The sequence below is a fragment of the Aspergillus karnatakaensis genome (genome assembly GCF_047715665.1).
Source record: "Aspergillus karnatakaensis strain CBS 102800 unplaced genomic scaffold BJY04scaffold_9, whole genome shotgun sequence".
Classification (NCBI taxonomy): domain Eukaryota; kingdom Fungi; phylum Ascomycota; class Eurotiomycetes; order Eurotiales; family Aspergillaceae; genus Aspergillus; species Aspergillus karnatakaensis.
In genome coordinates this window covers 329,217-350,280 of record NW_027395721.1, presented here as the reverse complement: position 1 = coordinate 350,280, position 21,064 = coordinate 329,217, and the positions used below count along the sequence as shown (strand labels likewise).

Sequence of the window (21,064 nt, the reverse complement as noted above, 5' to 3'; positions counted from 1 at the left end):
CAAGCACTAATCAGCGTCACCGGCACCATGAAGGTCTCGCAAACTTCAGGAGCGATTGTTGCTCTTTGCATGAATATGGCGATGGCCCAAATTGTGCGTGCAATGCTTGAATGAGGCCTTTACTCCTACTGCGCCGTTACTGACGGATCCGTACAGACTATTCCTCTTCCTCCGCTCCCAAGCATCAGCATTCCAATTCCAAGCTCTGTTACCATCCCGACTGTCCTTCCGACCTGCCTTCCTGAGATTCCAACAACTCTTCCGACGTTCCCAACAGCGATGGTAGCTCAAACTGGGATTCCGAACAATAACCAGATGCAAGAATTTGAGAGGAGCCACCCGCGCCAGATCACGCCGCTTGACACTTAGATGAGCTGGTCTTGGTTTGTCTGTACTCTGTACGGACTTTGCTATCAGTGTTTTAGGTCTCAACGGAGCAGTGATACCAGAGTACGACATAAGAAACTGTCTCTATCTCTTCCCGCTATATTTGATCCAGGGATTCTGCAAGCCGGCAAGGCCGCTGCTGGGTCTCAAAGTGATGGTTTTGTTATGTTGTTTGTCGTTAAGATTGAAGTCAATCAGTTCGCTCGTTGGTCTATTCTGGACAATGCAACTACATCTCCCTTATAACTTTGTACTACTAGAGACTTCCAGGGTTAAAAGTTGTCTCCTTAGTAGATTCATGACATCTAGAATTAGGTTATGCTGGAGGATGCAGGTGTATGAGACGAGACTCAACATAGTTACATGATTGGCAGCGCATAGCTGACTCAGCGTCAGCTCGGCGGTCATAAAAAAATACCCTACGCCGGCGTGACAAAAGTTGCAGGACCACCAAACCTTGAGGACCAGATCATTCTTCTCAAGGCCCAGCTATCGGCGTGCTTTCACGAGCTTTGGATACCTCCTCCTCGGCGATATTTCAGGAATGCACTGCTCAGTCAACCATTAGACATGCGCAACAGAGCATTGCAAGATTTGGATCACCTTCCGCTCGTCGTCTCTCCCCGAACCTTCCTCGTGTCATGACCAGGTGCTTGTGCTCAGCTCGCTTGCTTTGTCTGCACCGCAGGTCCGTCTTGCGATTTTCTTCTGCCGCCGGTCGCTCTACTCCGCCGTTATCTCCTCGTTCTGGGGCCAAGCTACAATGGACCCGTCAATACTCTGTCGGCCTCGAACGCCAGATCTTCGACCGCAAGCTGTTTCGAGATACCGTCCAACTAAAGCCCGACAAACGTCTCATATCACGCGACAAAGAGAAGGACTTGGACACCTGGTTATCTTTACTACGCAGTTATCTTGAACCGGAGACCTCGAAAAATGGTGGTACAAATTCGTCTTCGGACCTGTCCCCGGGAAAAGCCAGGAAGTCGTTCATACGGTCTGTCGATCTGGCACACCTTTTATATCGCGCTCGCTATGAGCTGCAGATGGATCCTATAGCCCATTTGGGGCTTTTCTCGGGTGATTGGGCGGAGGCCTATAACCTAATCACTAAATTACTCGACAGTGCGGAAGCGCTCAAGGAAGCCTCGCTTGCTCAGCCTGGGGTTGTAGAGGACCTGGCCTCAAAATCGAAACTCACGCTTGATCAGCTCACGGATAAGGATAGTTCTCCCCCGCAGCGTTCAAAGGGAGCAAGAATCTCTGAAATGGCCAGCTTAGATGCGCTCACATCCACACCGCATTTAAAGAATTACTACATGCTGCTTATGGCTGAAGTCTGGAAGGTATTGGGCTCAATCGTCGTTGAGGCCGCTGACCTGTCTCCTGCGGAATCAAAACAAGCTATGTCGTGTGTATATCGGATTCTCGCGCGGCTTCACCATTCCGGTCTTGTCTCTGAGCGCGTTTACAAGTACGTTGCTCCAGAGAACTTCCAGACTACGTACAGGCCGCCGGGAATGCATCTGCTATCCACCCACATAATGGATATTCTTTCGGATACAGTTTGGCAAGCACACGAAGCAGAGATTGCAGCAAAAGCGGCCGCCGCCGGGCAGGATTCGCCCTTTCTCCCTGTCAGAGTGGGTATTAAAGAGCTCGGGCACGAGGTTTGGCTTGAGTTTATCCTCTGGTGCTGCCTGGAACACGGACACCTTAAGGAGGGGATCTCGCTAGTTAACCAAATGAAGGGGCGAGGAAGCTGGCACTTTCATGATTGGAAGCGTCTTCTTGATAATCAAGAGTCGTTGCGCAGTGTCAGGATTGATCGGGAGACCTCATGGTACCAGTCTGACTCGACGAATATTCCACCCGAACGACGTAAAAGCACAGATCCACCCTTGCCTTTCCATGGTCTGGGAAAGAAAACGATTAGTGTTGAGGTCGTCACATGCCTGTTAGACAATATCACCAACCTGGTCTATACAGGAAAGTATTCGGGTGGTGTACGTCCTCATGCCCTTCTTCGCCATATCCGCAATCTCAGATTCGCCATTTCGCAAGCCAAATCTGGCTCAGAACTCCTGCCAACAAGCAAAGCTACCAATTGGCTCACTCTTCGTGTGATTGAAGCTGGCGGGCTGGTCCCCGAAGCTGATCCCCGGAAATTCGATGATTTTCTCCAGGCAACTCCTTATGTTGTCCCTCCTTGGGGTGGTGATGAAATCACAGATGAAGAAACTCTAGTGCAACTTCGTCCATCACAAATATACGACGATACATCGGCTTTTGCCGGCTTACTTGAATACAATATGAGATATTACTCATATCAACGCCTCTGTCAAGGCGCCATGAAGTCTTTTGCCAAGTTGCAAAACATGACAGAAAGGAGCAGGGCCCACTATGTAAACAAATGTTTCTCGTCGGAAAGAGAAGGTGAAAATGAGGGCCTATCCTTCAGCGATTCCTATAGCACTAGGGCTCTAGCACTCTCCGCATCAGCGAACCCGCACCTATCGCCTGTCACGATTGGACATCTATTCGATTTGATCACAGTATCGCGAGCATTCAAATTCGGTAGATGGCTTTTGTACCCAGAAGCTGGTGAGCCTACGGTTCCGGGACGCATCCACGGTGATCAAGCCTTGGCACCTTCACTCTGGCGGTTTGCGGCCGCGACAGACAACCAGGTACTGGGCGAGTCAGTTCTAGCGTCACTTCGCCCACCCATCTCTCTCAATACATTCCGCGCGCTCCTGAACTACCGCATACGAACTCACCAATGGGACTTGGTTGTCTCAACCCTTCGATATATTCGCGACAATCGGATCAAATCATGGTCACATAGCAATGTGGCCACCGTAGCTGCAGAAGTCATTCGCCTCGACCACGAACTTGAGCAGCAGAAATATCACGCTCCGACAGTCCCGGTCGATTCCGAACTCGAAATAAACACCTTGGAAGCGAAGCAAATTCTCTACCGTCTCTTGGTTGGCGAGTTTGACGAGAACCGCTGGCGTAAGGCTCGAAACCCGCACTTTCAATTACATACTATCCTCGGCTTCACGCGCTTATTCCGCCACATTGCCTCCCCTACCCTACGCGAGCTAGTAGAATCGGTCTTTGAATCCAAGTTTGTTCCTACGGAGGGCTTACCATATATTCCCAGCACAGCTTTCCATCCCATTTTTGCGGCCGTCGTTGAGACTAAGGGGGCACTTGCCGGGGAGCGACTCTATAGACGCTTCTGCGTGAGTGCCGAATCACCAGAACTGAAACATATTACCGAAGGCGGTGTCTCGCGCTTTGATGAAAGGGCCGAGTTGGATTACCGGAAGGGGAATCCCCGGTTCGATGCAGACTACTCTGACCACCTTCGCAAGAAAATGGTATTTCCCAATCCAAACACTGTGAGAATCCTTGCGCACGCGGCTGTTCAAGAGTACGAAGCTCTTGCGGTCAAAACAGAGCTTAGGCCTGAACCAGACTCCGAGCCAGACTCGGACAGCACGGTCGAGGAGCCCTACGCCTTCCCCTTCAGCACCGAACTAGAACCCGTCCCTATATCACTACGGCATGGAGACCTCTCAGACACAACAAAAAAGCTCGACCTCAGAAAAAACCTCAGAAAGACCATCGCCTTCTGCATAGAACGCTTCGAGTTTTTCGGCCTAACCAGCGGCGACATCGTCCGCGAAGTTGGACAAGAAATTTACGCCAAGTACCGTGAAACTCAGGAGGTCATCCAGGAGAAGAAAATCAATACAAGGAAGGCTCTTATGCAAGGCAAGAATCTGGGGAAGACGGCTGAGTTCAGGTTACAGAGGTGGCTTGCAAAGGAGGAGCTGAAGGAAGCCCAGATAAAGGAGAGGAAGAGGAGGATGGGGTGGTAAAGGTACCATGCATCGAGTGGGTATTATCTCATTGTATATAGATGGCCCGAGTAGGCCTAGCCATAGACCATGTATCATACTTAGACTTCGTGTTATATAGAGGCCACGTGACTCTCGATTTCCTGGACTACTCTTTCTCCTTCGTTGTATAACTACTGCAGGTGTTCGGCTAATAGCCACCTTAGGATCTGGTCCATATCTACATACGCCCGGGCGTTTGATTCCCTGCCGTACTTTGCTTCCCAGTGTCCGAACAAAACTCGACCATCTATCTAGAGTCAAAGATAGTCCCAACAAGTAAAAGGGCGAAAAGGGTCCAATAGATGCAGGGGAGGAAAAAGGCGCGGCCGATGCTATCTCCAATTACCTAGACGGAAGGAGGACAAGAAGCATTCGGCTTGGCTACAACAGAACCTGTAGACTCGCCAAAAGCTATAAATATAAAGCCTTGATTGCCTTTCCGTAGAGACCGGACTCGTAACACTTGAGATAGAAACAGGAAGGGCTATCCTCAACGGCCCAGGTCCTGAGACGAGTCTTTGTTGTGACTTCGATCACATCAATTTGAGATATATGCCACTCTGACACAGTTCTTATAGGACCAGATGGGCCCCTCCGCAGGGTCGAGAGCACCACCCCCAACAGTACCTCCAAAATAGCCCTAATCCATGATCAGCGATGTGAGCGGTGAAGGGCAGGAACAAGCAGCTTCATGATAGTTTGCATCTATTTTGTTTAGGAGTTGAAGGGACCCCAACAGCATGAATGTACTAGTATCTTGGAGTACACAGGAAGTTACACATCTCGTGCCTGTCGAAATGACTGAACCCTACTCAATCGGCAAATTAGCCAAGTTAGCCAGGGTTATAGTTATCGTTAGCAAGCAGGAACTTAGGAGGGAGCAACGTCAACTTTTGTGATGTTTCTATGTAAGACACATTAATAAGTCAATAAGTACATACGACCACAGGGTGAGGAGAACAGGGCTTCCCGTCCGCTCAGCCGTACTTAAGCCTCACGCCGGTTGGTTAGTAGTATGGTGGGTGACCACATGCGAATCCCAACTGTTGTATGTTTTCAGTTTTTTGTTTGTATTTTTGCCAGCTAAGTGAGCATATCTTCTTATTAGTTTTTGTTGGATATTCATGATCGATGATAATATCTAGTGTATAAATCGTGTTCTCAAAGTGGCCTACAAATACAGACTCACCCTTCTCTACGAGCATCACCACATTGAACGCCTCATACCATAGGGCCGAGAGTAACGTACAATATCACTCAAAACCTTTGTCTCGGCTTAACCAAGCTCTAATACGCAAGACTCTTTATCTCCTTCTCGTTTAGTCAAGCCTACTTCCCTACAAGCGCCTCCAACACCCAGGATTAGGTATTATCTACGAGGATACCGTAGTCGGGTGTCATGTCACAATGCTATTTCAGTGTTAACAAATGCAAATGATCGATTCGTTGTAGACATAAGAGTTGTCAATGTCGATTCAAAGTAAATAACACCCCTGCCGTATATGCTATAGCATGACCTGGCGCAGTACCTAATACAACCTGTCGAAAACACCCGAGAGAATATACCCCCATCACGGATATTAACCCCATCCCATTCGCTAATAGAACCTAACCCCGATCATTTCAACCATCCCGCGCTGTAGAAAGAACCTTAGATCCATACAAAGGGGATATTCCATCTCAGGAGTAAAAAAAGAAAACCGCAACGGTACAAATACAATCTCGAAGAGAAAAGAACCCGAACAAGGCAATGCAGAGAAGTAGATAGAAAACGTCACTCGTAAACGTCGGTCAATTCCCTTCAGCCTTCCCACGGCTCCTCCTCATTCGAATTTGGGAAGAACGATCTGATGAATTCACCCGTTATAGGGTCGTAGGGGAAGTATATGTCACTGGCTGCGCCGGTAGACGGAGTCTCCAAGGGAAAGTTAAAAGAGTCTTCGGATGGCGTGGGGTTGCTCGTGAGGGTCGTAGGGGTGAGAATAGGAGGTTGTTGGAGGAGTGCTGTTGCCGGGTTGATTGAGGAGGTCTGTGGGTAGTTTATGTGTTGATGATTCGAGCCATTGGCGGGGGGAAACTGGAAAGAGGGTGTCCTCGTTGGTGGTGCGAGGGCTGGGAAACCAGTATTTGTGGCTGAGAAAGGGGCAGGGTTGGATGTTTGAGAATCGTGCGATTTTCGACTGTCGGTGGCTATATTGTCGAACTGATAATTATCACAAGGAATGTTGCTGACATCAAAGCCATAGCCCTTGGCGAGGCGGCGGAAATTATCATCGCATAGCTCCCAGGCGCGTCTTGAGGCGAGGCTGGATTCGGCCATGGCGTAAAGCCAACGGAGCCCTTTTTTTGTCGTCGACACTATATTCTGTTCCTCTCCGGGCATGTGGATGCTGCCAAAGGAAAGTTCGAGGAGGAGAACAGTGGTGGCCTGCATGAGGTAGTGCAGAATGCACCACCAAGGACAGAGCTGGTAAATACGAGAGGCATCGGGTACGTCCGGTATCAGTCCAATCAGTCGCTGTGCAGCGTCGAGGACCGAGACAGCCATCTCATGGCTGAAGGGTTTCTGTTGAATAGGGGAGTTGGCCGGTCGAACATCACGACGACAGAGGCACGGGCGCCCTAACGTAATGCACGCACTGTAATAATGAAACGCGAGACACAAGCTACCACGGAGCAGATCCGGGCTCTGTTCATCGGTCCTGCTCCAGTCGTATGCTCCGGGGAGATTCGAATGCCATAGCTGTACGCGCGATTGGAGCTCTCTAATGCGAGTCTCGATGTCTACCCAAGGTGCCATGATGCAATCCAGAGAATAGACACGATTGACAATCTCCTGACTTATGACAGCAAGGTCAACGTAATACAAGAAGAAGAGAGAGGTGCTTGGCGGTAAAGTTCTCAACCGCTCCACATCACGGGCTTTATCTGTAGTCTTCAAGATCCCGCCGTTCCGGGGCTTCAGCGGCATCTGCCTAACAAAACAGCTTGCCAGAGCCAGTTCCACTCGCTCCTTGCGAAGTTCCAGATTGCCGAGTAGCTCCGTGACATCAGGATCCTGGAACCGATCTTCGTCCATTGGAAGTGGCATTGGTGTGGTGCAGATTCCATCCGAGATGCCTGTCATCCGTCCAGTCATGATTCCGAGCAGGTGTTCAAAAGTGTATAGACACCACCATACCCTATACCGAGCTTCTTTGGAAACATCAGGGGTGGCTTCGCTCGCGTTCCTCAGATTCAATCCAAGAGATATACCAGACCGAAGAGCCAACGATGCAATTCTCCAGGCACTATCTTTGGTCAGACCGGCGTCAAGAAGACTCAGGGGCGTAATCTTACCGGTTTATCTGGTTAGTTGACAACAAGTAAAAAGCGGTCAAGGCTTCCACTTGCACCTGCTGAAGGTCGGGATGTGTGAAAAGGGCGTCACTGTTCATACCGAGGGCCCGGGCCCGAGCCAGATAAACATAGTGATCTCGTTCCTCACCTCGCCATGGAGCTTGCATGAGATGAGCATGATATGAAGATATAGCGAAAATCAAGTTCAAAATGGCCAGCCATTTATCCCCCGGTCGCGCCGAATTATCGAAGAAATTCCTATATTGGGAGGCAAAGAGTGATCGACTGATTATCGGGAAGACGGGATGGACGGTATTCAGATAATCCTCAAAGAGCTTATCCGCGTAACTCCGGGGGGGAATCCAATAAAGATGCACGGGTCCAGGGGGTTTAATGTCCACGTCATCCAAATGATAGTTCACGGAATGGATAGCGAAGTCTCGATCAGGAGGATTTTCAGACGCCCCTGACAGCTTGCGAGCCCGATGTTCCGCCTCTCTCCGTAACCGCTGCAACCAAGTGACCTCCGAGTTCTTTCCCATATACCCAGTAGCCCGGGAATTCGGACTACGATTAAGGTCTTCATCGACACGATCAATGGCATCCAAGGATCCAATGGAAGATGGTAGGCTTTCTGCTTCTGCTTCGGCCTCTTCATCAGCGGCCGCGGCAGAATGAACAGACTGCTGGTCGCTCAAGGCCTCATTTCCGGGTTCCGAGTACTGCTTTCAATCAGCAAATGAGCTCGCTTGTAGCGTTGTGTTTGACACGGACTTTATCGAGAGTGTACCTGATACGCTCAGAAGTTCTTCCGTCAACAAGATAACTAATTTCTCGTAGCAGATTCTCATAATCTTCTGACTTGGCCTCGAGCTTCGAAAGTTGCCTATCGAACCCAACTGTCAATAATCACATCACAACATGCAAGGTACTATCAGGACAAACCCTTTTGTGCGTTCGCGCCATGATATCGGGTAGCGACATTCTACCCTGAGCTCCGCACACTGTCTGCAAATAGGGGTGTCGCCACTGCATTTCGTTTTCCGTAATCTGCAGGTTTCGCATGCCAAGGGTACACGACGACTGTAGCGAGGAGCCGCCCCAGAGTGTTGGCGGGGTATGGCGACTTTGCGATTGCTGGACATCTGCTTCTTGCCGGGGACGACGGAGTTGCGCGATGGTGCCCGCAAGGACGAACCGGGGAGGAGGGGAGTGTTAGGGATTGGGACGATATTAGGGTGGCTGTTTGACTGCGGTTGAATAGATTCGCCCTGTCCGCCGGTATTTTCTGTCTGTGAATGACCAGAGGGGCCTTCCATGATGTAGGCGCCGCCTGGCTGGATGTCGAGTGTCCAGTTTAACGGAGCCTAGGGCGAGACTTGAAGTATAAAAAGCAGTCTAAATTCAATTGGTTAATAGTTTTGCATCGCGATTGAGGTTGATCATCCCAGAAGTAGTTCGGGTATAGAGAGACCTCCAATCTCAGCGAAAAAGAACGGATTCAGACTTGCAACACAAATTTGGAGGGGGGGGGGGGATACTGATCGAAGCAGGACCCGAATAACTTCAAGGCTCACCTGCCCGGCATCTGGAAGCCAGTGACGCAATCAGTAAGGACCGCCTTACGTCAGCACATCAATAGCCTGAGGCGCCAATCAGGTCTTCATAAGGGGCCGGAGAATAAACCCGCAGGTTAGAAGGCTACAAATGGCCGGTTGAGAGTATATTAGGTACCTACTACAGTTATGGATTAACACTCCAAATTTTCTATCAGTAATAAGTTCTTCATTTTCTTCTGGTATGGTCTGAATATTGTGTATCTTCCTCCAGCTTTTCCCTTAACTAATCATAGGCAGCATTGCTTTTCACCACGCCGAATCAAAACTGCAAAGGCCATAACCACCAAGTAGATGTATCATAATCAGAACAAGGCATATTGGGAATCAAGCGAGAGAGATGAGAAAAGGGGTGCCACAAATATATGTACAAGCGAAAGAGAGGCACCAGCCGCAGGAACAGGGACGCAGTGAGACAAAATTAAACAAAATATAGCGGGTACGGCATTAAATCAGATAGATCGCGGATGAAGATGGCGATGTCTTTCAGTATCAAAAGCACAAAATATGGCGTCGTGAGTGGAGATCATCGGAGGAAGAACCTCTGAGAATAGAGAATGAGGCGCTTAGAAGTCGTCGAACATCTCGTCGAGTTCATCAACATCAACGCTCTCCGGACTTTGCAGCTCTCGCCAGGAGTCCAGGGGCATTTCAGAAGAGACGGTGGGGAAGGCCATAGCTTTCACAGCTACCTTATCTTCGCCGTCACTCAGATCCGACATTTTCATGTCAAGATCCGGGAACTCATCGTCGATCATGTCTATTGACCTCTTCAGGGTTGACATGCGCGCCAGGCTCGGATCCTCCGGAAGAGCAATGCGTGGAGCAGTTCCGGGGCCACTCTCAAAATCCAACCCATCATCCGATGCTGTACTCGTGCCAGACGAGATGGAGGATGCGACGGAAGCAAGGGAAGGTGAGGGAGAAGTACCGAAAAGAGCCGATACAGTGGCTTCGTCAAGAGCCTGCTGTTGCAGTGGCTCCTGGAGCGAAGACTGCTCATGTAGGCCGTCGCGGGAAAAATAATCGTGCTGAGCTTCTCGCATGTGGTCGTCGCCAAAGGAGAGGGGACTGTCATCAATCGGTGTGCCCGAGATGCTCATGCTCATATCATCCAGGCCTTGAAGCGCCTCTGTAAGAGCGGAATATCCACCCTTGGGTTGCGCAAACTGGCTTGCTTTCTGCTCGGAGGCCCGCTCGCGAACAGCACTGGCCGTCTGCGTGAACTCTCTCTCATCACCCTCGAGCGGCGGAGAGGCCGCGCGGTGGGAGTGGATCAGGCGCGCATGGCGGTGATCAGGGAACTCTGGGCTATGTCTTGCGCTGCCAGCTCCGCCATCCAAATCAATACCACCATCTTCGAAGTCGGGAGAAGACAAATCAACCTCAGGGCTCGGGGATCGTTGACGCGCCATGAGATCTTCCTCGTCATCCACACTCGACACGCTGGGTGTCATAACCTTCCCCTCAATACCAGGTATGATAATGTCGTCCGAGCCCTCGGGTATAGGTTGACGAGGAAGGGTGGTGAGGTAGTAGTAGACCTTCCGAGGATGAATGGGGATGAGCTCCTTAGCCAGCGGACAAGGCGCCAGAGCTGTCCAGGGCCGCTTCATGTACGCGCTCAAGCGAGAGGATAGCAACGCAGCCGGGTTAGCGGAACTGTGGCAAAGCAGCAGAGGTTAGCACGCGTCAGGTCGGATTTGACAGCGGATAGACTTACTTTACCACACTCTCGTTGAAGGTGATGAGAACCGCAGCCAACTCTTTTACCAAGTGCGGCCGATTTCCGGTCTTCTCCAGTTGTTCGATCACACCAACGACGATGTCGTCGTTAATCCCCTCGAGGTCGATCTTCCTCGCGACACCGCCATCTGCGGGCGAGAGGGGTGGCGTTTGTTCCAGTGTCGTGCGCCGACCGGTCGCGCGACCAACTACCGATTGTTGTTTGGAATTTGGACCACGTTCTGTGGGCTCTGGCGAAGATGAGGCGGAGTCGTGCGATCTCTTTACCTTTTTGGAAGGCGGGAGATTCTCATCGGTCGCGTGGGCCGGTTTTGAGGAAGATGGAGAGCGGCGAGATGTGTTTGGAACATGAATACCCAGTAGTGGAAGAGAAAGAGACTTGCGACGGGTATTGTAGGGCATGATGTGGTTGAGGTGTGTTGGTGGTGGGAGCAGGTGTAGGCGGAGAAATAATAGGAGTAGGGATATAGTAGTAGTTCAAACAGGCAGAAAGTACAAGCAAACCCCAAACAACGCACGAGCAAATAGTCTATGTAGCAATATAGAGAGTGTATGTGAGTGGTAATAGGTAATAGGTAATAATAAAAAAGGGATAAGGATATGGAACTAATAACACAAGATGAGATGGGATGGAAAATAGGGAAGAGGAAGAGGAAGATGGGATGAACGGGGGAGGAAACAAGAGAGAGATGGATGGATGGGATGGGTGTGGGTTGGGAAGGGGGGATCTGGAGGATGTGGAAAGGGAGTCGAGAGGGTGAGAAAGAGTGACGACGGAGATGGACAGTGAGGTAGCTAATCAGCGTAGAGTAAGCCCCAGCGAAGCAGATGAATAAATGAGACAGGTAACAGATTTGTCTAATTGCTGTTTTGCTTCAGAAAGAACTGTCGATAGTGTCGATAGATACATCTCTCTCATCCTCATCTTCTCTTCCTCTCTTCCACTCTTCCCTTTTTTTTGGCTAATTTTTTCTCTTTTTTTTTACTTTTTTTTTCTTTGCGTGCTTCAATTTCCAGACAGCAGACAACCATTCCCAAGAGGCGGATGTTTTAGGGTGGCGACTATTGGTCCGGTATACGATGGGGGAGTTTTAGTGGGCTCACTGGCGGCTCAGGAATGCCGGGAAGTAACAAAAAAAAATCCAGAAATTCGGAAGGAGAGTGAATCGTCCGTCCCTCCTCCTGGACTAACTCTAGTTTTCAATCAAGAATAATGATAATCATGATAAATTCGACAATCTCACACACCGCTGGTCTCTCATGAGAGCACTTGCTCTTTCCGCGTGCCACTATATCGTACTACTATACCTCTAACTTAGGAGAAGCATCGGGAGAACCCAAAGGCAAAAAGTACGGTGGGACCAGCCATGTGTCTATGACGACCGGCCCAAAGCTTCGAAGGCGCGATTGGTCGGGGGCACCCATGATCGAACTGAGGTTCTGCATGTTTTCAACGATGGAGCATCGCGAAAGCGAATCGGGAAGCTCCTGCTGCTGCTACGCTTGGTTGCTGCGCAGAAATTTTCTGCTGGAGAAACAAACAACGCGACCTCAATAGTTACCATCCATGCCGATGAACTCCCATACCTGCACTTGTGCTAGAACTGCTGTCGAGCATGTTTCTCCTGTTTGTCCTTCGAAGTTCGAAAACAGTGCGTCTCTTACGAAGAAGCTTGTGGTTTGGAGCGAGTTGCAGCCCTTATGCTCTCAAGACTCGACTTTCTTGATTCATAACCCAGGTTACTACGAGTATGGTTGTCAGATTACTTCGACCCAGGCACAACAAAGGATATGCATCGCTCACCGACTCGCGAACCCCTCGGCCCTCCACGTCTGACCTTTGTTGGTGATCGAGGGGCCCGGGGGTCCCAAAGACGAGGCTGCTGCTTGGTGCTTGCGCCATACGGCATACACCCTTACGATGATAATGCCTGTGACTGGTCAACGCTGAAGCTCTAGACAAATAACACAACTTCAGTCTGGAAGCAGTGCATCATAGCTGAATGGTCCCATGGTTGCCTTCGCCCTCCACATGCTCAATAAAACGCGACCAGGCGATGAATAAAAATTTCCAAACTATCGAGGAATGCGCTAACCCAGAATAGCTGTGGGCTCCATCGAAGCCCACTTGAATCGTTCCTAGCGTCACCGTTTGTAGTGTGCTACCAATAATACTACAAGCAGTGGAGTTGCTGCCGTTGTCGAGACCGCAGGATTGGAATTCGACTAGATCCAATCGGAAGGTTCACAAACCCGCTCCAGCCTTGCCTCTCGACTTCTTCGATGAGGCGGATGCTGGCGGAGCTATACACTACCACCTGAAATAATACAAGGAAAATATGTACATTGTTGGACCCATTCATGTTGCCATCCTCACTACCTCAGGGTATGTGGGTTCGAGTTGCGCATATGCCGGCGTATTCCACATGCATTAGATGTGTCACCCTCCGATCGTCCAGCAAGGGACTGGTTCAATGATCAATCAACTAGATAAACATCCTCGGCGCCTCGTAACATGATAGGATGCAAATCAAACGGCAGATTCCAAGGAATCATCCCTGTCTTGTTGCCCAGTGACATCTTATTTACCCCTCACTACGAAAGTTTGCTATACTAGCGAATGCACAAAATCATAGCCAATGCTCAACTCATGCAATCACGCTGGGAAGGGTTCAAGGGTCTTATCCAGTTCAGTTCACGATGCAGTAGTCGGTGGAGGTCAGCCTTTCAGATCTCCCGCGTGCATGAGCCATTCTGATTACTTGGCTCAGTAATTCCCGACTCAATTCATGCTGCGGGAATGATTAGCCGAGTATGCAGTATAAGCTTCGCTTGACGCAGTGATCCAATATCTCTGCCAGTGTGCGCTGCAATGTTCGATGGGGTATACGTACGCGATATGAGATCGCTATACTTTGTGTGGGCTCATAACTTACATCCATGATGTAGTTTCACGTCGAGTGAGCCATGGCCAAAATCCGGGTGGCTGGGGCGTCATACTTAGACTCTGAATAGGGTAGGTAGGCAAGTACTACTCCGTAACTACTACATCGCTCAATATCCGAGTAATGGGCCTATCTAAAGGATCTTGCTATCAGCCAGAATCTACTCAAGAGTCTCTCATCTGGCCATACATACGCTATCCAGCGAGATCTTCATTGCCGGCCATCTATCTGACTCGAGATTCTCTTGCTTCGTACCTCCATTGTGTCATCTACTGCGTAGAGCTTACCCCGCAAAAGGGGACAACGCAATTTTGACCTCATCCTTCCGCCAAACGCGACAGTGGTAAGATCATGATATGCACTGATGCACAGTCTGCAATTTCCTAGCAGAGGAATTGCCACGTTGCTCCAGTTTCACATTGAGCCTACTTTGTACTCCATAGTGTACTCGGAGTAGCCCAGATATATATCTTAGGTTGAATATCATTATATCATATGAATATAGTACAGTGCCACCTAATATACATCCACCCATTCAATCATACCTATACATTAAACGATCCTAGTCGCGGACTAGTCTTGGACTAGTCTGTCTAGCACCTCGCGGTCATGACTGTCTCGGCTTCAAGACAAACCTCCATGTTGTGCCGAAATGCCATCTCTGCTCCTCCACAACCTCCAACCCGCTGTCTCGAACAATCTGTCCGATATCGCGGTTCCACCAGCAGCCATGGCGGTCCGCATGCGCAGGAGCCAGATTATCCAGCACGCGATTTAACCAGTCGTAATACGACCGGCCATGTTCGAGCAGCAATATGCGGCCTTCTTGTGGTTCCGTGATCGTCCCCAGGTGTCGCAGCGTCGCCGCAGGGTCCGGCATCGAGCACAATCCCATCGTTTGCACAACTGTGTCGTAATATCCAGATTTTCGCCCCTTGTTCTGGTCCATGCCCTGTCCTTGGCTCGTTGATGACGGTAATGATGAAGGTGCAGGCGCAGGAACATCCCTCGCATCCATCGCCACAAACCGCACCCTCCCACTCTTCGCAACTCCCGGATTCAACTTGTCAAACTTCCCCTTAGCAACTTCCACCATCTCTTCACTCAAATCCACAAACGTCACGCTCCTGACCCCCCTAAGCCCCGGCATACCCTTCTCATCCAAGCCCCTTCTCTCTCCTAGCTCATAAAACTCGAGATTTCGCCCTGTGCCACAACTAACCTCCAATACATTTCCTCGCGCCATTGACACCAAATCGCGCCGTTTTGTGCCTAATCCCATTAGCTTCTCCGACATTTCGACTTCCGCGTCGAATGTTCGCGCCGTGCGATTGTATCGGTCTGAGACATCCTCGGGAATAGAAAGGGATCGTGCGGCTTTGACTTCGCGGCTGTAGGAGGCGTAGAGGTACCCGCAGTACGTGCTTATCACGAGAGCGCTGACGCCGAGGATTGTCATTGCGCGGGGGGTTAGGCGGGTTTGTGACGGTTCGGGGGAGGTGAGGGTATGTAGGTATGGATTTGCGCGTTTGGGAAGGGCATGACTGTAGTGCCGAGTTAGCTTTCTAGATTATTTGAAGATGATGTTCGATCGAGGCACGAGTCGAGAGCGAACGAACCTCGTCTGCCCCGGAGCTGTAATAGGCTTTGCATTTTTGGGTATCCGAGGTGGTTTTGCAGGTGGTATTTTTGCGGCTTTGAGTGCGCTCCGGGCCGCTTTTGGGGCGCTCATCGTGAGAGCAGGTACTGTATGGGATTGCTGTAAGAGTATCCGTTTGTTGTTGCGCGAAGCTCGGTTATGTGAAGAATCTCGAAAAGGAAAGTCGAAGCCCCGGCCGGGGCCTGGGGTCGGAAAGCCAAGATTCAGATCGGCTTCTCATCGGAGCTGTTTTTGGGGGGTTCTTATCTCGGAGATCGGGTCTGTGGTTCGACCCTCTCCAATTCGCACTCTACACGCCCAAGAGGGACAAACGATAAGTTCACACAGGGGTAGACCGGTGCTGATACCTCAAATCCCATCTTGTACCTCACAACACCATGGCGCTCCCTGAAAACATCCTCATCGTCGGAGGAGGGGTGTTCGGATGTGAGTTGGAGCCCATTGTGGGAGTACAAAACAATTCCACCCCTCCTTCCATACATGACCAGGAACTCAACTGACAGAAGAAGTATCCACGGCCCTCTCTCTGTCAAGCCGTCACCCAAACAGCAAAATTACCCTCCTCGAAGCCTCCCCCACAATTCCCAACCCGCACGGCTCCTCCGTCGACACATCCCGCATAATTCGCGCCGACTACTCTCACCCCACGTACGCAAAACTCGCCGCCGAGGCGACTGACCTCTGGCGCCGCACCGAATGGGGCCATGAGGGTCGATACACCCAGAACGGCCTGCTGCTCGTGTATCCCGATGGAGACTCCACGGCGAAAGAGTATACAACGAAGAGCTACCATAACGTGAAAGAGCTGGGCGAGAATGCGCGGTTTTTACCAACCAAGAAGGATGTCCTCGGGGCGGCGCCGGCTTATGGAGAGACGTTAAACGTTGCAGGGGGGTATGTAAATTGGAGCTCCGGGTGGGCTGATGCGGAGGCAGGGGTGCGGTTTGCCAAGCAGAAGCTTGATAGGGAGGGGAAAGTGGGCTTTGTTCCAGGGGAGGTAGCACGCCTACTTGTTTCGGAGCAGGATAACCGCACTGTCACGGGTGTTACACTCACAGACAGCACGAGCATCAAAGCGGACCTTGTGATCCTGGCCACAGGCGCCTGGACGGCGTCTCTGGTCGACCTCCGCGGCCGCGCTGTTTCAACAGGGCAGGCAATCGCTTACATGCACATCAGCGATGAGGAACAGCGCCGTCTCGAGCACATGCCTACGATTCTGAACTTCGCGACGGGAATCTTTATCATCCCGCCCAGAAACAACATCCTCAAAATCGCCCGCCACGCTTACGGATACCATAACCCTAAAGCTGTGCCACTACCTGGCTCCACGGCGGGCGAGACGATGTCCGTAAGTCTACCAGAGAAGGGCGTTCCCATTCCCCTCGAAGGCGAGAATGCATTCAGAGAAGCATTGAAACAACTCCTGCCTTCTTTCGCTGACCGCCCCTTCATCGACACCCGGATCTGCTGGTACACCGACACGTATGTCTGCTCATGCTCCTCTCTCACCTACTCTTACACAGCAAACAGCTAATGAAAGAACCAACAGCCCAACAGGAAATTTTATAATCACCCCCCACCCCTCACATGCCAATCTCTTCCTCGCAACTGGCGGCAGCGGCCATGGCTACAAGTTCTTCCCCGTTCTTGGCGACAAGATCGTTGACGCATTGGAGGGGAGGCTTAGTCCTGAACTTGAGGAGCTCTGGAGGTGGCCGGAGGCCTTGGATGAAGATTCGTTCGGCGGCACGGAGGATGGCAGTCGGAGTGGAGACAAGAGGCTAGTGCTGTTAGACGAGTTGGCGAAGACGCAGAAGGACAGGAGAAACGGCGGTGTTTTGTAGAGTTGCTCATTCTTAAGGGGGTCAAGCGTAGAGACTGGGGCGGTCGTAGGAGTGGACTCGTGAGGATATATATGTATATACCGAGATTGGGGGTGCCTGGCACTGGGATGGCTTTGTTACCCCTGTACATATTATTTGTGCTATTTGAATCAAAGAAGCGGCCTTGAGACGTAGAGGACACTTCGTCGGAGATTGAACCAAAAGACCGGGATATATTTTCGGCAAGCTCCGAACCATATCCCCTGAAGCAACTAGCCCCCCATTCTCGATGGAACAATGAAGGGCAATCGAGCAAAGGAGAGCTGCTAGAACGTAGACTGCGGTAGCTGAAGTCTGGTTCCCTAGTATCTACATATAGCGAGCTCTACGAGGACAAAGGTACACATTCACTTTTTTGTTCTCTGCATAAGCTAATGCTGCCGTTGGCTCAGGCTTCCCAGAACCCGGCGCATAAAATCGGACGATCTAGAACGAAAGTTCTTTGAGTCCCACAAAAAAAGCCAGCCTCGGCCAGACAGCACTGCAGAAGCACGCAGAGCGCTGCAAGCAGGCGTCAAGACCTTTCCATGCCATTAGGCGGAAGATAAGCGAAATAATTAGAAGGAGGCAACAAGTCGACCAGCGCACAGTACCGCCCCCTTATCAAACTGCGGTGTGCGAGTATCTAAAGTGTAAAACGTGTTGAAAAGTTGCGAATAAAACCCAATCGCTAAAACGCCGTACTGATGCTTGCATAAAACTCGTAATGCAGTTCGGAAGAGACCGCGTGCGGTAGCAAGGCCGGGGCCGGACCGCCCGGGAGTCAAGAAACTTTTTGATAATACAGGGGGTTGAAGGGAGAACAAAGCAGAGAGATGAATCTCGCCTTGATGGCGGCTGCTCTTTAAACCTTACGGAAATCTAGGACGATTATTAGCAAGGATAGCGAAACTGAAAGAGAACGGCAACATACCGGAGAGCACAGGATAGATAAGCTCGAAGGCCTGATAGATCTCTTCACGGACCTTGGCTCCGGTCAAGACGATCTTCCCACTGACGAAAATAAGGAGCACAATCTTAGGCTTCATCATACGATAAATGAGACCTGGGAACAACTCAGGTTCATAAGAACTGAAGTTGTGATGGCGACTTGCAAGACCTTCCAAGCGGATAGGGAATTTGATGTCACAGGAGCCCACAATGTTCTGGATCTTGAAATCCGTGAACTTAGCATTGAAACCCAATTTTTGGATAATACGAGCGTATTTCCTTGAAGCCAACTTGGAATCGTCCTCAGACTTGGCACCAGTAACGACCATCTTCCCCGATGCGAAGATCAAAGCGGTTGTCTTAGGCTCTCGTATACGCATGATGACGGCCGCGAAACGCTAAAAAGAAGCAGTTCAGCCACACTGTACCCTGATATGCACGTCTCAGGGAGGTGTGGAAAGTAATACCTTTGGGTTATACTCGGCATTTCTGGCGTGAAGCGCGATGGTCTTCAGGTCAAGACGGCAGTCAAGGTTGACCGTGGCGACAATGTTTCTTTAGAGCAATCATTGTTCAGTATTCTGGTGGACCAGAAGAACGACAGTAGAGTATACTCACTGCAACGTAGGCACGATACCACTCCCTGGAGCACTGGCACCAGGGGTCGCAGCCGGAGTAGCGGGCGTCACCCCATTGCCATTAGCGGCATTGCCTCCCTGCTGCTGGCCGTTCACACTACCGTTCGCGCCCTGAGCTCCCACAGCCATGCTCGCATCCTTCTCGGAGGGCGGAGTTAGGTCGGCGGTACCGCCAGGGAAGGACAGCGAAGAGGGCGAAGTGAAGGCACGAGCCTGCTGCGCATTGGCCGGATGGGTCGTGAGCGAATCCATTGTGACGAAGAACTCAAAAACTGTTGCCAGATGAGGTGTCTAGTATGGGGCAGACTGTAAAGGTGAAGAAGGTTAGTTCATCGACACAACAGGTAACACAGCAAGAGAGCCGGAGAGGGGGTGGAGGGACGGAGTGCGACCGCAGAGAGTTGAGGGGAACAAACCTTGTTGGAGATGGACAACTGAATGGATCCCCTACAGTAGGACTGCCTTCAAGGTTGAGCCGTTTCGCAGATGTGATCAGATGCGAAACAGGAGCGGGCAACGATAGCAAGAATAGCAACGGCCGATCAGAAGGGGAGAGCGGTGGGTGATTGGGGAGCAGAAAGATCACAGTGAAGTGTTTTCTATTTGATTGAAAGGACAGATTTGCTGCCGATTATTTGAAATGCAAGCAGGTAGCGAAGTGAAGGGAGTGGACAAGTGAAAGAAGTGCACTTCGGATGAACAGGGCTCAGATGATTTTTTTTTTGTTCTTGATCTTGGCTTTCTGTTTCCCTTTCTGGAAGGAAGACGAAGGTCCAAAAGAGGTCTATCTTGTGTTGGGGTGAAGAGAGCGGCGAAGATGCGTGCCTGAGGCTGCAACCTTCCTGTTTCAGTAACCTAATCTGAAACCGTCAAGGATAGGGAAAAACAAACGTTTTCCCCAGTGAGTTTTGGCGCCCGAATTATTAACCTAGCAGACTACGCACGAGCGAGAATCTGCAAGCCTCGGTCAAGAGTCGTTGTTAAGAGAGAGGCGCGAGGAGGAGAGAGGTTGGTGAGCGGAATGAGGACAGTATGGCTTTCCGGGCGATGCCAAGACCAGGGTAAAAAATTCCAAGAGAGTCGAAAAGGTGGGAGGTTGGGTCCTTATATAGGCTGACTCACAGTGCTGGCGTCAGGGGGCTGGATTCTGCTGGAACCGGGCCCGGCGGCAAAAAGCAGCGATGGGCGGTCACTCTTTCGTCGCGCGCCCATGGTTGTTGCTGTTTTGGTGTGGTTTTTCCAAGGCTAGCGTTCCACTAGCGGCTCTTGGGTGGCCAAAATCCCAGCAAGCGCCATTCTCCTGGGCGCTGGTTTGTTGATCGTCCAATCCACTCAGCTATCGTTGTTTGGACGAACCCACCATCCTGGCTGTCGCTTTGTGCTCTTATTGGCTGAAGCGCCCTTACTTTTCGTCTCATTAATCCCCGGTGCCACCCAAAAAGTGTTCCTTTTGCATCCTCTGATTCTCGAGAGTCCTCCCGGGCAGCCCGCGCCCGCTCCTGCAAACTGATAGCCCAGCCCACCATGTCTCGCTCGCTATCCAATCACTACGCGTCATCCTTTGGCGACGCGCACCTCTGCGCTTGCCGCTTTAGAGACGCTCATCTGAACAAAAGTTGCCTCCAAGCTCTCTCTTTCAGTAATATTAATCTTGCTGATTTTTGTCCCTGTCATATTATTCTTGTTGCCTCGACTCTCACAGCCGCAGGCGATATGACACAAGGACAATACGTGCTAAAGTCTCGATTAGAAAGATGAAACGCTACAATCAGATGACCACGACTCCTAAAGAGCCTCGTTATCTCGACGCGCGGGCTTGACTCAACAAGCCTCGTCCCCTGCCGCTCTTGTTTGCGAATATTGCCCTGCCCTGCTGATTGGGCGCTCCTTATCCTCCCGAGTCCCGGCGCATCTGACTTTTCCCCAGACTCGTCGCCATTGTGATCCACCGACATGATCGTTCGGGTTGTCGCATAGGTCATATTCGAATCATCGAGGGTTTC

At 50.8% G+C, this 21,064-nt stretch overlaps 7 protein-coding genes across 7 annotated transcripts; 3 read left to right on the top strand and 4 right to left on the bottom strand.

Annotated features, from left to right (window-relative positions):
- Positions 1–27: 27 nt before the first annotated feature.
- On the top strand, positions 28–369 carry BJY04DRAFT_215151 (uncharacterized protein; the record flags this gene model as incomplete). The annotated part of the gene is made up of 2 exons (XM_073715420.1): positions 28–93; positions 157–369. 2 exons carry the CDS (start codon positions 28–30, stop codon positions 367–369), a joined length of 279 nt encoding a protein of 92 aa, XP_073574508.1.
- Positions 370–1,028: 659 nt separating this feature from the next.
- Positions 1,029–4,280, top strand: BJY04DRAFT_233019 (uncharacterized protein; the record flags this gene model as incomplete). The annotated part of the gene is made up of 3 exons (XM_073719862.1): positions 1,029–1,339; positions 1,370–3,829; positions 3,863–4,280. The coding sequence occupies 3 exons, from the start codon at positions 1,029–1,031 to the stop codon at positions 4,278–4,280; spliced, it is 3,189 nt and encodes a 1,062-aa protein (XP_073574507.1).
- A 1,457-nt stretch (positions 4,281–5,737) lies between these two features.
- BJY04DRAFT_181783 (transcription factor domain-containing protein) lies at positions 5,738–9,165 on the bottom strand. Its single transcript, XM_073710239.1, has 4 exons — positions 8,586–9,165; positions 8,415–8,526; positions 7,641–8,362; positions 5,738–7,591 (listed from the first exon to the last, which is right to left on the bottom strand). The coding sequence occupies exons 1-4, from the start codon at positions 8,957–8,959 to the stop codon at positions 6,103–6,105; spliced, it is 2,697 nt and encodes an 898-aa protein (XP_073574506.1). The 5' UTR covers positions 8,960–9,165; the 3' UTR covers positions 5,738–6,102.
- Positions 9,166–9,686: 521 nt separating this feature from the next.
- On the bottom strand, positions 9,687–11,602 carry BJY04DRAFT_169217 (uncharacterized protein). Its single transcript, XM_073709189.1, has 2 exons — positions 10,980–11,602; positions 9,687–10,918 (listed from the first exon to the last, which is right to left on the bottom strand). Exons 1-2 carry the CDS (start codon positions 11,402–11,404, stop codon positions 9,823–9,825), a joined length of 1,521 nt encoding a protein of 506 aa, XP_073574505.1. The 5' UTR covers positions 11,405–11,602; the 3' UTR covers positions 9,687–9,822.
- A 2,773-nt stretch (positions 11,603–14,375) lies between these two features.
- BJY04DRAFT_169151 (class I SAM-dependent methyltransferase) lies at positions 14,376–15,771 on the bottom strand. Its single transcript, XM_073709188.1, has one exon. The coding sequence runs from the start codon at positions 15,404–15,406 to the stop codon at positions 14,555–14,557; it is 852 nt and encodes a 283-aa protein (XP_073574504.1). The 5' UTR covers positions 15,407–15,771; the 3' UTR covers positions 14,376–14,554.
- Positions 15,772–15,984: 213 nt separating this feature from the next.
- Positions 15,985–17,964, top strand: BJY04DRAFT_233014 (NAD(P)/FAD-dependent oxidoreductase; the record flags this gene model as incomplete). Its single annotated transcript, XM_073719861.1, has 3 exons — positions 15,985–16,033; positions 16,117–17,092; positions 17,160–17,964. 3 exons carry the CDS (start codon positions 15,985–15,987, stop codon positions 17,452–17,454), a joined length of 1,320 nt encoding a protein of 439 aa, XP_073574503.1. The 3' UTR covers positions 17,455–17,964.
- Positions 17,961–19,680, bottom strand: BJY04DRAFT_169138 (TBP family protein). The gene is made up of 5 exons (XM_073709187.1): positions 19,478–19,680; positions 19,042–19,367; positions 18,891–18,978; positions 18,407–18,821; positions 17,961–18,354 (listed from the first exon to the last, which is right to left on the bottom strand). The coding sequence occupies exons 2-5, from the start codon at positions 19,311–19,313 to the stop codon at positions 18,338–18,340; spliced, it is 792 nt and encodes a 263-aa protein (XP_073574502.1). The 5' UTR covers positions 19,314–19,367; positions 19,478–19,680; the 3' UTR covers positions 17,961–18,337.
- Between the last annotated feature and the right edge of the window lie 1,384 nt (positions 19,681–21,064).